This window comes from Chiloscyllium plagiosum, unplaced genomic scaffold (assembly GCF_037043375.1).
Source record: "Chiloscyllium plagiosum isolate Xiang-an unplaced genomic scaffold, Cpla_swu_hap1 HiC_scaffold_3, whole genome shotgun sequence".
In the NCBI taxonomy this organism is placed as follows: Eukaryota; Metazoa; Chordata; class Chondrichthyes; order Orectolobiformes; family Hemiscylliidae; genus Chiloscyllium; species Chiloscyllium plagiosum.
In genome coordinates, this window is record NW_028270141.1 from 72,820,186 (window position 1) to 72,836,169 (window position 15,984).

The 15,984-nt window shown below is 40.1% G+C and overlaps 1 protein-coding gene across 10 annotated transcripts in view; it reads left to right on the forward strand.

Moving 5' to 3' along the window:
* ptprk (protein tyrosine phosphatase receptor type K) overlaps positions 1–13,144 on the forward strand; it is a 586,179-nt gene extending 573,035 nt beyond the window's left edge. For all 10 annotated transcript variants that reach the window (XM_043683662.2, XM_043683679.2, XM_043683684.2 and 7 more), the window contains 2 exons: positions 4,911–5,046; positions 11,925–13,144. In XM_043683662.2, the coding sequence (XP_043539597.1) occupies positions 4,911–5,046; positions 11,925–11,978 (190 nt within the window). In that variant the 3' untranslated portion in view covers positions 11,979–13,144. The remainder of the gene's footprint in view (positions 1–4,910; positions 5,047–11,924) is intronic.
* Positions 13,145–15,984: the final 2,840 nt, after the last annotated feature.

Genomic DNA, 15,984 nt, shown 5'->3' on the forward strand with positions numbered 1-15,984 from the left:
TCTTCCTGTTTGTATTTATAAGGTGCCTTTAACTCAATTTGAATGTCATGATACCTTACTTTCCTTCTAGATTAAGTGTGGGGGCCTGAGATAAGTTGTCAGCAGTGTACAGGCACAAAAGCACCTTATCAGTGTCTCTTCTGTGAAAGAGACATTTATTGAAAGAATGATTTTAACGCTTTATTCCCTCTTTAGACCAGGTGATATTTGGGTTTCTTTGTTTAAATGTTTATTCATATATGCATGGGATTTGTGCATAACAAAAGATAGCAGACAACTCAAGCCTTATTACTAAAGCAAAGGTATTATGCTATTTCTGCTGGTAGCAAGGTTCAAGTCAGCTAGTTCTGTCAATAATTATCAATCAAAATGTTTACCCACTCAAATCTCTACGTAAGAGTGTTCTCACAGTCCTAGTAGAGTCATAGAGTTGTACAGAACGGAAACCGACCCTTTAGTCCAACTCATTGTTGTCGACCAGATATCCTAAATTAATCTAGTCCTATTTGCCAGCATTTGGCCCGTATTCCTCTAAATCCTTCCTATTCACATACCCATCCAGATGCCTTTTAAATGTTGTAATTGTACCAGCTCCCACCATTTCCTCTGGCAGCTCCACATACAACACCCTGTATGTGGAAAAGGTTGCCCCTTGGGTACCTTTTAAATCCTTCCCCCCTCACCTTAAACCTATGCCCTCTGGTTTTGGACTCCTCTGTCCTGGGAAGAATTTGGCGATTCACCTTATTCATATCCTTCATGATTTTATAAGTCTCCAAAAGGTCACCCCTCAGCCTCCAACGCACCAGGGACTGTCATGCCTTACTAGATGCTGCTCCTTGTTGTTGGCAATAGTCCCTCGGTTTGAGGATAATGTCTATCTACTTAGCTTCATGAGTCAGTGCAGTGACTGAACAGATCCCCAGCTCAGTAGATACATGAGGCAGGATGTTAGTGCATGAGGTGGTGTGACGCAGAGTGCAGGAATTGCTTCCTTCTCTCTCCTCCTCTGTTATGGCTCTGCCTCAGCATTGTGACCTTGGGACTGAAAGCCTGAAGCAGTTTTGATGGACAAGTTGCTCTCATTGTGACATGACAAAAATTAACAACTCCCAAACCATTGTCCCCTTATAAAATGGCCATGTTTACATCATCTAGCAGCAGGTATGTACATATGATTTATTGGAACACCTGTACTCTCCCCTTTTATCTTGCACTTATTGAAAATAGCTTTAGCAAAGTTGGATTAGGAGTTATAATCGCTAGTATAGTGAAAAAGAAAAATAAGCCTTCAGATGTAAAATTTCATTGTAACTGTGGACAGAATCTTGCAGGGATCTGAGCAATGTGGCCAGATTTGTGACAGAATCAGATGAGAAATCCAGTGAGACCTGGCTTGACATCAGAAGCAACTGGTATTTTTTAAGCTTTTCACAAACGGCATGGTGAAATTCGACTCACCACTTGCCTTCAACAACCCACATCTCGGACATTGGGCAGGAAAATATTTAGGGCGTGATGCCCAGATACCAGCCACATGGATCTTTTGTCCAGGAACATCAGCATCTGGTGTCTGCCAACCTGTCATGGCCATCAAAGCACCTCACTGATCCACAGGCAGACAGCTTTGGAAGTGTAGACTTGCATTGTGGGGCACCACAGCAACTAGCTTTGAGAAAGCTACAGCAGGGGATGCTTTGACAGGGACAGCGCAGCGATTTGGCCAGGCTGCATCTCAAGGCTGTACATTTGCTCTCAGTCCATGAGTAATTAGCAGCTACCTAGATGTTTGTACCACCCATGCCATGCCAGTCCTGTTAACATGTTGGCACTTCAGCCAGAACCAAAGACTTTCATACTACCATTTTGAGGTGCTCCTTCGCGCAGGAACACAGGCAGGTTGCATATCTTAAGGGATCAGGCTGGGAGACTCTGTGCGTGTGGTGGTGGGGAGAATTTTGGGTGAACAGTACATCAATCTCACATCTACAGTGCGCACCAGCTGCCTGCGTGGCAAACACATATATGTATATCCAACCATGTCGGAAACACTGCTCAGGGCTAATCGCCAGTCTAAGTTGAGAGAAGGGGGTTCTGGCACTATAAGTTACAGGCACAGTGCACACACAGACCAGGGACTTTGTCACTGTCAAGGGATCTGTCCCAATGCATTTCAAGGGCTGTTCAGTGGTCAGTTGCATCTTGTCAATCAGTGAGCTGTCAAGACTGCAGTTATGGGTCTGCTCAGATATATCTAGGGGTTGTTCATTGAAGTCAATCAGACATTTGTGGCAAATACAGTCCTGGGTGTCAATCCGGTTGATCTTTTGGGAGGATTCAGGGATGGGGGGAACTGTAACGATCGATGCGAGACAAGGCAAGAGGGGAATCAATGTTGGGGTGAGGAAGTAGAGGCTTTAGAAGAAGTGTAGGAAAGGGCTTGACCAAGGTGGGATGGGGGTGTGGGGGGGGAGCAAGTTGGGAAGATACGCAGAACATTATTGGAGGGCATGGTTCGCTTTGGGAGAGGGGTGTGTTTCTTGACTCTGACCACTGTGCCCTTGACAGGGGCAGTGTGAAGGAGAAGTGGGTGTATCATCGAGGTGGAAAGACAGGTTTTGCGGAGGACAGTTTTAGGCAAATTTCAATGGGACATGTGAAAATGGGCTGTCAGGTTATTGAGGTAAAAGACTTTGGATGCTTTGGGGGAATGTGGTGGGGGTGTTACCTGCAATGCAAGGTGGGATCTGGGGGTTAAGTGTTCACCATGAGCTGCATTTCCAATGTGTAGACACAGGGTGCTGCTGCAAAATGGCTGGAACATTGCCCAGTGTGGCAGAGTAAGTGTTAACTTGATGGGCAAAAGTGCAGGACCAATTTTCTGGATGCCATGACTTGATAATAATCAATACATGAAGCAGCCATTTGGAAAGTGCAGTTCCATGTAATTTGCATAAAGTTTATTGCTCAGTTTCCTATGCCTGCAGAGTGCAGGTGTTTAGGGATCAGATGCTGGTCAAAGGTGATTTGTATCACACTGTTGGTGATTTCTTATTAAATTTGGGCATCACGATAATGAGGAAGTGAATAGAACTGATTGTACAAAGCACCAGTGCTGGCAGAAGGAGAACCAGTCCAACTTCCAAAGATTCCATGTGTGAGAGCCACATGACATTGATGTTTCTTCTTTTAGTTAAATGAATAGTAGTCTGTGCTCAATGCATTGCGAAATTGAGTGTTTGATATGGGTCTGGGTTAGGTAGGATTGGAGTGCTGTAAACACTCCCTCCTCAATGACTCACCCAGCACAGTTTCCTACACCACATTGCTGCACAGGATGACCCCGAATGTGGGTGGATGATGGGGTCATTTCCCTCATTACCAGGGTGCAGCGTGCCTCACTGTGTAGAGTAGGATCGTTGGGTCTCATCTGTCGGACATGCTATCGATAATTGTTCTGAGGTTTAAGAAATTCTTTTTCCTCCTTCTGTTCTCAATTTAAGTCAATTCCACAGAGGGTAGTGGGCCCTGCTGCTGTTGTGTTGGCCTCTGGCTGTCTGCCTGAGTTGGAGAAGCAGGAGGCCAGCACCGAGTGTGACAAGCACCCAGCTCAGAGAGGTCATGGCCACAGGGTCCTTCAGGATGTGTGCGGTGCTCAGGAGACCCAGAGTTTTCAGACCCCAACCCCTTATCTTGGGGATGAATGAGACACTGTGCTGATGTCAGCTGCATATACCCGGGGACACGGTGATGGAACTGTGCCAAATGCTGAATCGGAACCTGAGGGCTCTCCAAGTGGCTGTGAACTGTATCCTAAGCAGAACCTCCATGCAGCTGGCTCCTTCCAGGGAGCGACCGGTGACTTGTGTGGGATCTTTCACTCGTGCATCCCAAAAATACATCAGGACAGTGCCGTGTGCCATCTGTACCAGGTCACACAGGTTCATTTTGTTCCTCATTGGCAAGGTCACTGCTGCAGCCCAGGCACTGGTATTCAGGAGCATAACTGAGTTTACCAGTTGCAGAGTGCCATTGACTGCACATAGATGGCACTGAGAGGGCCGTATCACAAAGTTGCAGAATGCATCAACAGGAAGGGCTTCCACTCCATGAATGTTCTGGTGATATGTGATCACTATAACCACTTCTTGGAGATGTGTGCCCGCTATTCTTGCCGCTGCCATGATTCCTATATCCTAGAGCATTGTCATGTACATGGTGATTTTGAGGGTCCAAGCAGTTTACAAGGCTGGCTACTGGGGAGCAAGAGCTACCCACAATGACCAGGACTCATAACACCATTGCACAACATCTTGACTGATGCAAGGGGCAGATACAATGCTGCCCAGACCTCGACCAGGGGCGCAGTAGAACAGGGAATGGAGCTGCCGATGATGCAGTTCTGCTGCTTGGACTGGTCTGGGGATGGCATTAGGCAGAGTATGCCACAATATCTTGGCATGCAGTACCCTACACAATTGGAGCAGGCAACTAGGCGATGTACTTGATGCTGAAGAACTGGGAGAATGGGAGTTGTTTCTGGGAGAGGTGGATGCTAAGTTGGGGTGGAAGTTGGAAGTGATAGGTAGTTAATTATAAGAATTTGGCAAGATAGAGGAAAACAATCTGTTTACCCTCCAAAAACTTTCCATAATTCAGCCTTCACCAAAACAAATCTAAGATTCAGCTCAAAGTAAATTGTTAAAATAATTAAACATCCATCCATTAAATATTATTCAAATTTGATATATATTTGTTTTGTTTCACTAAGAGGTGTCATTCTTTAGAAACACTTTAAACATTTAAAGAACATATTTTTTGGGAAATCAAAAATGATGTATTCATGAAACAAGACAAAAGAAAAAATGATAATTTGATTTTTTAAAAATTTGACTTTCAACTGATTTCAGAAATGGAGGAGGTCGGAGTGGGATGTTCTGTGCGATTAATATCATATGTGAAATGATCAAAAGACAAAATGTGGTTGATGTTTTCCACGGAGTAAAGACACTTCGGAACAACAAACCAAATATGGTGGAAACCCTGGTGAGAAATTGTTTGAATAAGATAAAGTTTCCTTTATATTCTCCTCTCTGTTAACAAAATAGGTGAACTAAACATGCAAGGCAAATGTTAAGCTTTCATTCATTTGTAGTCACAATAAAGTGTAAATTTTAATGCTGTTGAAGTTGAACATAGGTATGCGGTCTTAATTTCCCTCAGTTCAGCCTGAAGAATGCTTTGTCAGTGTGTCAAAAGAAAAGATCCTATGTGTGCACTTAGGCAACGTAAATACCTATTTAAGGAACCTGACCTTTGCATTGTAATTGCAAGCTAAGGTAGACAGCAAAGTGGAATAATTGGTGATTTTTTTTTAAAATTTCATGCCATTTTGGTCATTTTAGTATCTTGCCATTTTGCACATTGTCATAAATCACAAGTGTTGTTTAAAGCAGAGTGGCAATTAAGTGCTGTTGAAGGGTGGCAAGGAAGTGCTGTTTCAAAGGTCAGTTCTTTGGTGCATTGTCCCAGTTGTTTTGTTAAATATTTTGACACTTAATTACCAACCTTCCCAAACAGAAGCACACACTTCCCATGCCCCATCCATGCCAAATCATTGTACCATTCATCTAGTGTGCACTCTGTATTGAACAAAACAATGAAATATGTTAAACCACCTAAAAGAAGGGACATTCCTAACTTTCTTGGAGAAAAAAAAACACGTGCAACAATCTAATAAAAGTTAATCAATTAAACCTTAAAGTACTGGTAATGAAAACTAGAGGTATTTGGAACCTCTTTATCTTGCATAAATAAACATTGAGCCAGTGACAAAATAAGGCATCAATCAAGGCAAAAAAGACATAAATCAAAAACATTCTCCCACCCATACACCTGTTCAACAAAGGGAAGCCTTTGTGGACATTTGGGCTCTAGGGTGAATCTGCATGAAAGTGCAATGAGTTCATGTGGAATGTATAAGGGGCCATTGAGAATGGCAACAGTCGTGCATTGTCATGGAGATTTTGAGGGCCCTTGGCATGGATGATGGGGGGGAGAGGGGAAGAGATTGTGAGTTGTCTTGAGAGTATGAGTAACACCTTTTGAAGTTGACTTTCAAAAGATTCCTCCGAACTAGAATATAGTTCACAACTCCAGGATTCTTGTGAAATTGGCCTGACTCCATGAAAATTACTGAGAGTTGGGAAATGCCAATCTTCTTAAAGGAGATGGCCAGATCAGGAATTTCTCCTCCATCAGTAAAAAGTGAAAGACACTGGGTATGGGGGCAGGAACTTTGTCCACCTTTTCTAAGGTTTGCAGGGTCTCTACGACTCTAAAATAATCAATTCTGTGGTCTCTGATTTTATGCGTTTCCCAGAATTCATGTCAAATAAAAATTTGACGATGAATGGTTTTGCAGACACTTCATCATATGCAGCTGCAAACCATGGTCAGTATTTAATGGAAGGAACCGCAATATTTCACATCTGGTTTGCAGCTTGAATAGAGCAGCAAATGAGGGTTCAGGATAAGTGATAGATAAGTCACCAATCTACAGTTTAAAAAGAGATGCAGAGAGATATAAATATGTTTCTCATTATGCTATTGAAAATGCTTATTGAAGTATACTGCAGTTTATTTAGTAATTATGGAAGAGTCACAATGCTGTATTATGAACACATGTAACACTTGTCCATGACCTGACAGCTAGCACATTCTGTTCAGTTCATAAATTAACTGTTCTTCAGTTTGGTTTTACATTGTGCATTGCAACCTCATGTGAGTTCAGTAAAATGAGAACAGCCCATTGCCGAGTTGCTATGGAATTAAAACCATTGTGGTATTTCTGCTGCTGTAGTGTATGTGGAGATAATCAGATAGCACAAATGTGTGCAATTAGCCCCAGAGGTTCTCCCCAACCACATCCTTTCCAGAAAGCTTCGCATCAACTAAAACAAAATGTTAGACGTTAGCTCAGCTATGTTAGAATTTTGGTTACCTTTATACTCTGATAACTACAACAAGAGTTCAGTGTTACTTACTACTTGTTAAACTGTTTTTAAGCCAGTGTGCAATAATGTTTAAAAAACATGTTTTGTTTCTAAATATTTTTTAAAGTATGACCTAATTGAAAGCTGTGTTTTGCCCATGCCTGACATACAATTTGATGGCACTTTTCACTTTCATTTTAAGTTGATTTTATGGATAGATTTTTCTTTTTATCTCCGGCTGTGTATGTTTTACAGGAAACATTCACAATTGATTGTTTTCATCTGTAATACAAAAAGGAAATTATGCCATGTGGAGAAAATAAAAAGTACAATAGCAGTATAGAGGTGAATTTGACTGGGTGACTGGAGACAGCGTGTACTTGGTCAACAGCGGTTTCTCAGACTGAAGCAAGGAATGCACCCGGGCATCTGTGTCAGGATCACCAGTTTTCATCATCTAGGTTAATGTCCGATACTTGGGTGCCTTGGGAGCAATTACAAAACCTGCTGGTGCCAAATTTGGAAGTTTTGTGAGGCTAATGGTTGAATTCGAGGGCACATAGACTGGTGAAATGGACCAATATTGGCAGATTAAATTAAATGCAGAGATGTGTCATCAAGTCTGAAATTTCATAGCACAGGAAGAGGCCGTCAGCCATCGTCTCCGTGTCAGTCAGCAAATATCCATTAATTGGAATCCCAATTTACAGGCGTTGACCCTTCTTAGCTATGGCATTTCAAGTGCTCATCTAAATAGACCTGAAATATCTCGAGGATACTTGTTTCTATCTCCCGTTTCAACAAGGAGCTCCAGATTCTCAACACTCTCTAGGTGAAAAGAATTTCCTCAAATCACCTCTAAACATCCTGTTCCTTCCTTTAAAATGCTACCCCCTTGTATTGACCCCTCTGCTAAGGAAAATGTGGTACTGCAGGTGCTGGAGATTAGAGTTAAGATTAGAGTAGTGCTGGAAAAGCACAGCAGGTCAGGCAGCATCTGAGGAGCAGGAAAGTTGACGTTTCGGGCAAAAGTCCTTCATCAGGAAAGGCAGTACCCACTTTCGCCTAGCTGATTTTAACCCTACTGTGAATCCTCTTCCAAAGATGCCTCCCTTGAAGTTCTCCTCCTCCCTCTACATGGATCTCAGTGAGTATCTCTCTCACTGCAACCTCCAGGTCATCACTTCTGCTATTCCTGATGAAAGGCTTTTGTCCAAAACGTCAATTTTCCTGCCCTTCTACTAAGGGGTAAAGTTTCTTCCTAGCTACCCTGTCCATTCCACCCTCAGCCTTCTCTGTTTCAAGGAAACCAGTCCCAGCCTATCTCATCTTTTCATAGTGGATTCACTCCAGCCCAGATGACAAACCGGTGAATCTCCTCTGCACCTTCTCTAGTACAGTCACGTCCCTCCTATAGTGTGGTGAACAAAACTGCAAACAGGCTTAATTAATATTAAGTACAGTTCCACCATAACCACCTTGCTCTTTTATTCAATAAGGGCAAGTATCCCTTTTGCTGCTTTAACCAACTTATCTGCTTGTCTTGCTGCCTTCAATGATCTATATGGACATGCACACCAAAGTCCGTTGGCACTCTGTGTTTCCTCAGTCCTCCCATTCAGTGTGTACTCTCTTGCCTTGTTAGTCCTCCCAAAGTTTATCACCTTATATTTTTCAGATTAAATTCCATTTGCCACTGTTCTACCTTTTTGATCAGACTTCTGTATCCTCCTGTAGTTTAAGGCTTTCCTCCTCACAATTTAGCACACTGCCAATTTGCATGTCATTTGTGAATTTACTCAGCGTACCTCCCATATCAAATTTAGATAATGTACAATGTAATGCAACTTGACGCAAAATTCCAATCACAAAAACACATTTAACCATCACCCTTGGCTTCCTACTATTAACACAATTTTAGATCCAATTTGCCAAATTGTTCGGGAACCCAGACTGTCATGCAAGACCTTGTGAAAAATCTTACTGAGTCTACAGATGTGGACCAGTGCAAAATTATACCTTTTTATAGGGAGGGGTATCATAAAATAAAGGGTGCAATACTAAAAGATGTGCAGGAGTTCATGTTGTGCAAATGGATCTGGGTTTGCAAAAGGGATACAGGGAAGTATTGTTTAACCTTTACAAAACATTGGCTTGGCCAAAGTTTGAGTGTTACCGAATTCTAGCTCTCACATTTTAAAAAGAATGTGAAGGTACCGGAAGGCGTACAGAAACGGGTGTAACTCAAGGGATGAGAAATTTCAATTACATGGATAAACATGGGGGAACCTGATTTAAAGTGATTGGCAAAAGAATGGGTGTGACATGAGGAAAAAGTATATTTTTTTAATGCCGTAAATGGTTAGGATCTGGAGTTCACTATCTGAGAGTGTGATGATTTGACAGATTTAGTTGTGGCTTGAGAGCTCTCTGATTCTTTCTTGAACAGAGGCCCAAACAGTCTCATCCATTACTATCTCCTTCTGCCTGTCTAAAATTGTTCTCTCGGTGAATAATTTCTCCTTTAACTTGTCTCACCTTCCTCACATAAAAGGTTTGCTGTGGTTGCCTGGGATAAGCCCTAGTTATGGCTGTCTTTTTAGTTTACGGAACTTTCCACTGTTTCCAATGCTACTCCGGTATCCTCCCATAACTCTGTCTGGTACAGTGTGACTGTGTTGGTGCAGCTTTCTGCTCTCAACCAGAACTGGAAATAATGTCAATTTTGCTCCCAATTTCTACCTTTCTCTCGCTTTCACCGATTCATCTCATTCTTCCTGTCCCTGACATCTCTGTCTCCATTTCCCCAGATAGGATGTCTACTCACAACCACTGACTCCCACAGCCATCTCAACCACATTTCCTCGCACCTTGCTTCCTGTAAGGACTCCATCCTATTCTCTCAGTTTCTCTCTCACTCTCCTCAACACATCAGTTCTGATGATGTAACGTTTTACAACATATCTTGCATTTTCCTCACCTGAGGATTCCCACCTGCTGTGGTAGACACCGCTCTCCCACACTTCTGCCCTCCTCTGTTTTTTGTCTAAATACATCATCCCTTCTCCATTAGCATTCTAAAGGAATGGTTACACCCATGTCACAATGGTCCACTTCTCTATCACCCTGAACAGCATATTCCTCTTCCACGGTATCTTCCTACAGCGTGTAGCACTTTCATCTTTTTCCCTCCACATGTCCAAGGTCTGAAACTGGTGAAGCAGTGATTTGCATGTACAACCCTCAATCTAGTTTGCTGAGTTAACTGTTCAAAATGTGGAGATCTCTCCATTGCAATGACCAAATACGGATTCAGTGACTGGTTTGTGGAACACCTCTGCTGCACGCCTGACTCCAACCTTCCAATCACCACTTCAATACGCCATCTTGCTGTCATGTTCCTGTTTCCACCATAGGACGGCTGCTGTCTTCCAGTGAGGCCCAGCCCAATTTAGGAAACAAAAACACCTAATTTTCTGTTTAGGCGCTTTGCAGTGTAAGTACTCAATACTGAATTCAGCAAATTTAGTCAATAAATTCTGCATTTCACTTTGCTTCTCCTGCCTTACAACATGCATGCACACTCTCTCCCCCACTGATACTTTTTCACATTCAGTAGATATGACCTATATTCTGTAATTATAACCAAATATTAGCACCTTCTCTGAACTTTTCATGCTTCTGTACAACCACTTCCACTTCCTTTGCCTTTTCTTCTGTGATGACTGTTATCTCTAACCTTCTCCTGATTATGCCTTCTGTTTCACTTGCTCCTTCCCATCTTTGACAGAATAAACTCCATAAATTTTTCAACTTGCTCTTCAGTTTGGAGGACTCATTATTAGACTGGAAATGCTGATACATTTTCTTTTTCCATCAGATACTGGCAGATTTATTGAGTTTCTCTAGCATTTTATTTGTTTATTCCAGATTTCCAGTATCTGCAGTATTTTGCTTTTGCCTCTCGTATTGATTTGGTTGGAATTAAAAAGAGTCCTGTCACCAGAATATTGTAATAAATGACCATTAGTTTTTGAAGAGGACTTTGTCCTTTTAAAACTCCACTTTTATCTGTCCACTTTCTTGCCTTTTTCTCCCTTCTTTACTATTCACTCAATCAGGAACATTACTGTTTTAGCTTTTCTTTTTTGCATTATTTCTTGATTTACTGTTTTCAACTTAAATCTGACCAATTTTGCTGTCACTTAGCACCTTCCCCATTTTGGAGAAGAGACCCAAGTCTGTAAAATCTGGCCCTGATTGGTTGAAAACCGCTTTCAATAACCAGTTATGAAATGGAGCATTGAAGTTCAATCCAATTGCACTATTGTAGTGACTGAAAAAGGTTCCTTTTTTTTGGATGGGAGGTGAGGTAAATAAAAATGCGCCCAAGATTAATGAGCACTTTGAAGTGGTTTCTGAGTGACTGACTCAACAATTAAAGATTATTGTGTGATCATATATTGCCTTAACATTGCTGCAGCTGAAGTGTATTGTATAGACATAGTTTGATTAAAAAATAAATTACAATATTTTAATCAACATGATTTCTTAGAGGATATGTTCAACAAATTGTTAAATATGTACTTTTCAGCTCATAGTTATAAAATTGCATGTTTATAATTCTGCTGAAATTAAATTTTTTTGCAATTTAGAACATCACCACTTATAGCTCTCATAAGTGTTGACAATGCTGTCTGCTTTATTCATTATGTGTGAAATAAACATACAGCTCAGACCAGCAAATGCGATTGAAGATTATCAAGCTCTTAGCAGTAAGGCAGCTACCTGTTGCTGGTTAGAAATTTTTAAACACAAATGTAACCGAAACAAGTGTACTTTCTATTGATTTTATTTATTATGTTTAAGTTTTAAAAATTGAGAAATCTGACTGTATACCTTTTTTCTCTTCCCTCCAACCTCTTCCAGGAACAATATCGATTCTGTTATGATGTTGCTTTGGAATATCTTGAATCTTCATAGTGACTGCAGTTACATCTTTGAAATATTGTGCATTTTTTTAAAAAAGTAAATTGTCACTGAACCTGTGCATGATGAGTATATATTAAAATGAGGGGATTGGTTTTCACTCTCTCTTAAATATTCTGCTTCTGTTTTAACACAACATGTATCCAAACTATTAACCAGAAAGCATTCAATGCCATCATAACAATGTGATCTGGCACAGATTTCATTGTTCAGTAAGATGTTAAAAATTTTTCAGTGTTAGTCAACAAACGTTTTGTATTTTTTAAAAATACTACCAATCTCTTGGGTTGCACGCACAGATTTGTACACATTGACGCTACAATCGGTTTAAAATTGAGTTTTTTGAAAGGTAGAAATGCGTGCAGCAATGTAAAACTGCTATTGCATTCTACCACAGTAAATGTGCAGATATTTGGACTGGCTTATTAAAGTTTAAAGTGTAACTTGCTGGATCACACCAGATGATTTGAAGTGTAACTTTTATTATAAGCCAAAGACGAGTGTAAATATGTCTATATGAAGAATGCACATTGTATTTATTGTTTGCTTGTAATTCTGTTGACAGCTGAACAATCATTTTTTTTTTCAGAATTGTTTTTTGGCCGGAGCTTTTACATTCAGATGTTTTTAAGTAGTTTACTTTTGTATGTAATGGTCAGTGTAGGTCACCGATTCTTTTTAAAAGTAAGGATTAGTAATGTTTACGTATGCAAATTAGTTAATTGCACCCATTGAATAATAGAACATTGATATATTTGGGAAGTATATAAATTGGGACCAAATACAGTTTTTTAATGCTACATGGGACATTCTAAAGTTTCCTTCAACAAATGTTAGTAAACTAGTCTAAATAAAGCTTTGTGATTTCTTGTATCTAGTTTAAATGATAACTTACCACTGCTGATAGCTGAAGCAGTACTAGCAATGATGTAATTTCAGAGATGACTATTTTAAGGTTACAATGTGTTCTGAGTTTGTCTAAGGGTAATCTGGCAGGGCAATCAACAAAAGAATAGTCTTTCAGTTTTGGAAGAATGGTATAGTAAATTAGTTACTGTGATGTATTTTCTGTGCCATTTAAATGTTTAAAATAAATCAAGCTGACTTTGGGTCAAGCAAAACAAGTGATTGAATAAAGACATCATGTGATCTGAAGTGTTGATGAATACTTATGAACGTTTTTTTTAGTTATCTTTATATGTTGCAGCATGTCCCACAACATAACTCCCTTCTTTATTAATAGACCAGGCTGGAAGTTTCCTTCTCTCTGTAATCAAGTGATGAGAAATGCATAAAAGCATCAGAGTGACTAAATTCTAATGCTTCTGTCCATTATAGTCAAAGGTTATGCCTTTTACACACTGCTGTTTTTCCCAACTTAGTGTGTAAACCTTCGCGTAGTTAACATTCCTTAAATTAGAATCCTCACAAAGCTTTGTCAATGTGGAAGAGTGTGTAAGTTATGAATTTTCTTGTGATGACCAATGCAGATTTTGTAGAAGTCACTGCAGATGAGAATTGGGAGAGATTCCTAATGAGCAGCTGAATTACTATTGCAACTTCCCTTCCAAGCCCCACACCATAGTGATTTAGAATTATACTGTATAATTGTTCTTCATGGTCACTCAGTCAAAGGTCTGGAACTGCCTTTCTGACAGCACTGAGAGTATGTTTGAAATGGATGAAATAAGAAGACAGCTCACCACCGCTTTTTCCAAAGGGAATTCGGGATGGGATGGCTAAATCAGGGATGCTCATATCCCGTTGAAAGAATAACAAACAACAAACCAGAGTCAAAGTCATCCAAACATTTGATGAACTAAAGGGCTTTCTTTGTCAGGGCAGAGTCTGTTTGAAAGCTGAGTTTGGTTAGAATATTTTACAAAATAGTCTCAGGAACCTTGAGGTACAGGTCAATGATTATTTATGGAGCCAGTGACGGGAAAATAAACCCCAAAAAAGATTTCAAGGTAGCACTGTAACTCAATGAAGGTTCATCAAATAATTATACATTGTAAGTCAAGTAGAAAGTAAATTATTCAAATTCTGAAGCTATCTATTTTAGACAAACACCTCGCTTTTCACAAATTTTAAAAGTGGTAGGGCACCTGTTACCTCTGATCCCACTATTCCTATTTTCCCAGGTGCAGTCTCCTCTCCAAAGCCTGTGCTTCATTACCATCCTTAACTAAATCCTTTAAAAAAAACATTGCTTTACCTTTCTTGGTGTGGGTCATCCTGTGAATCCATTTCCATGTAAGGTCTCAGGGCAGTGCTGCTTATACTCTGTTTGCCATGTCAGCATCCTGACTGAGCCTGCTTGTATGAGATTATTTTTCTTTTTAACCTGCCTACTTTCCTTATATACGAACAAATGAGAAATAATTTTAAATGATTTATGTGATTATTTCTTATGAGGTTTACTAAAATTCTGTACCTCATTCAAATCCCAGCTGGAAATTCATGTGGATTTATAGGTTAACTCCTGGCACACCTAAATTTCCCCCTAACAGCTGCACATAGCACTGATTCATGGCAGTATGCTCATTGATGTGCACTTCTTCCTGTTGCACTTACAAAACATGTAATTCCTGTTCATTGAGAGGTCAGGGAACCTAGGACTTTATTTACATCCAGTGCAGTTTAGGAATTAATGGGAGTCTGATAGTACCATAGGGTAGCAATCAATGATTGGTTGATCAGAGACGCTGAAGGTTAGAAGTATAGGAATAAGGCAGTGTTGCAGAGGTGAGAGTCCGGGAGAGAGAGGGAGAAAAACAAATCTGTGTCATCAGCACATGGAAATGATTTGTGCATAGTGTCAGAAGTCTTTAATAAACCTTTATGAAAGTATCTGCTGATGCCAATGGTACAACGATAAATTCCAAATGGGAAGCATGATATAAGGCTGATTTTTAAAACAAAAATATTGTATTTTGTTTAAGCTTTTTTCATATATTTTTCTTTCTTTTCACATTTTGTGTGTTTAATATTTTTTAAATGCTCTTTATTTTAATTCAGAGTTGTCTCTGCTACTATACTTGTTTCAGTGTGTGTCAGCAAGCACAGCCTTACTTAATTTCTGTTCTGTTTATTTAACATCCCTGCCAAATCTGTAATAAACTCAGTCCAAGATTACATATATCCTGTTCCATGTGGAAACTTGAAGAAACGTCGCCTATTTTGGACACCCACATATGTAAGAAAAGTCATCAGATGGATGTAACATTCTAAAGGGTTGCAAGAATAGAGAGACCTCAAGTGGGAGTGAGTATGTGCACAAATCATTTAAGGTGGGAGGTCTGGTTGACCAACTGATTAGAAGGAATTCTGGACTTTATAAATGGAGGCTTAGCTTGCAAACGCAAACATAAATAAACCTCTTTATTCACTTCAGTTGGAGGCTGAAGGACTGCTGGGTATCTTACTTTAGGAATGACATGAAAGATTTGCAGTATGTTGTAAAAATGGACCAGAAATTTTCTGGGGATGAGGGACGTGAGTTACATGGATCAATTTGAGCAGCTGGTAGTGTTCTCTTTAGAGAAAAGAAGGTTGACAGGAGATTTGACAGAAATGCTCAAAATCATGAGGAAGCTGTTCCCACTAGCAAATTGATGTAGAACCAACAGATATCTATTTAAATTGATTGGCAAAAGAATTAGCGACTACATGAGGAAAAAAATACTTTAATGCAGTGAGTAGTTTTATCAGGTACACACTGTTTGAGACATGCAGTTAGAACTTTCAAAAGAGGACTGCATTAGCATTTAAGGAATGCTAGGAAAATGCAGCAGAATGGGATTGGTTGAGCTAAACTTGTGTGGGGATGATGGACCAAATGGCCTCCTGTGATTGCTTACTTGAAGCCAAGTAGCTAGCAACAATGCAGACTTATGTATCAAACCAAAGGGAAAGGTCGGTGCATCTTAGTAATTTCATCCAGTAAAGATCCTGTGCCATTCATTTTTGCAGTGTTGCTGAAAGTACATCATACTGT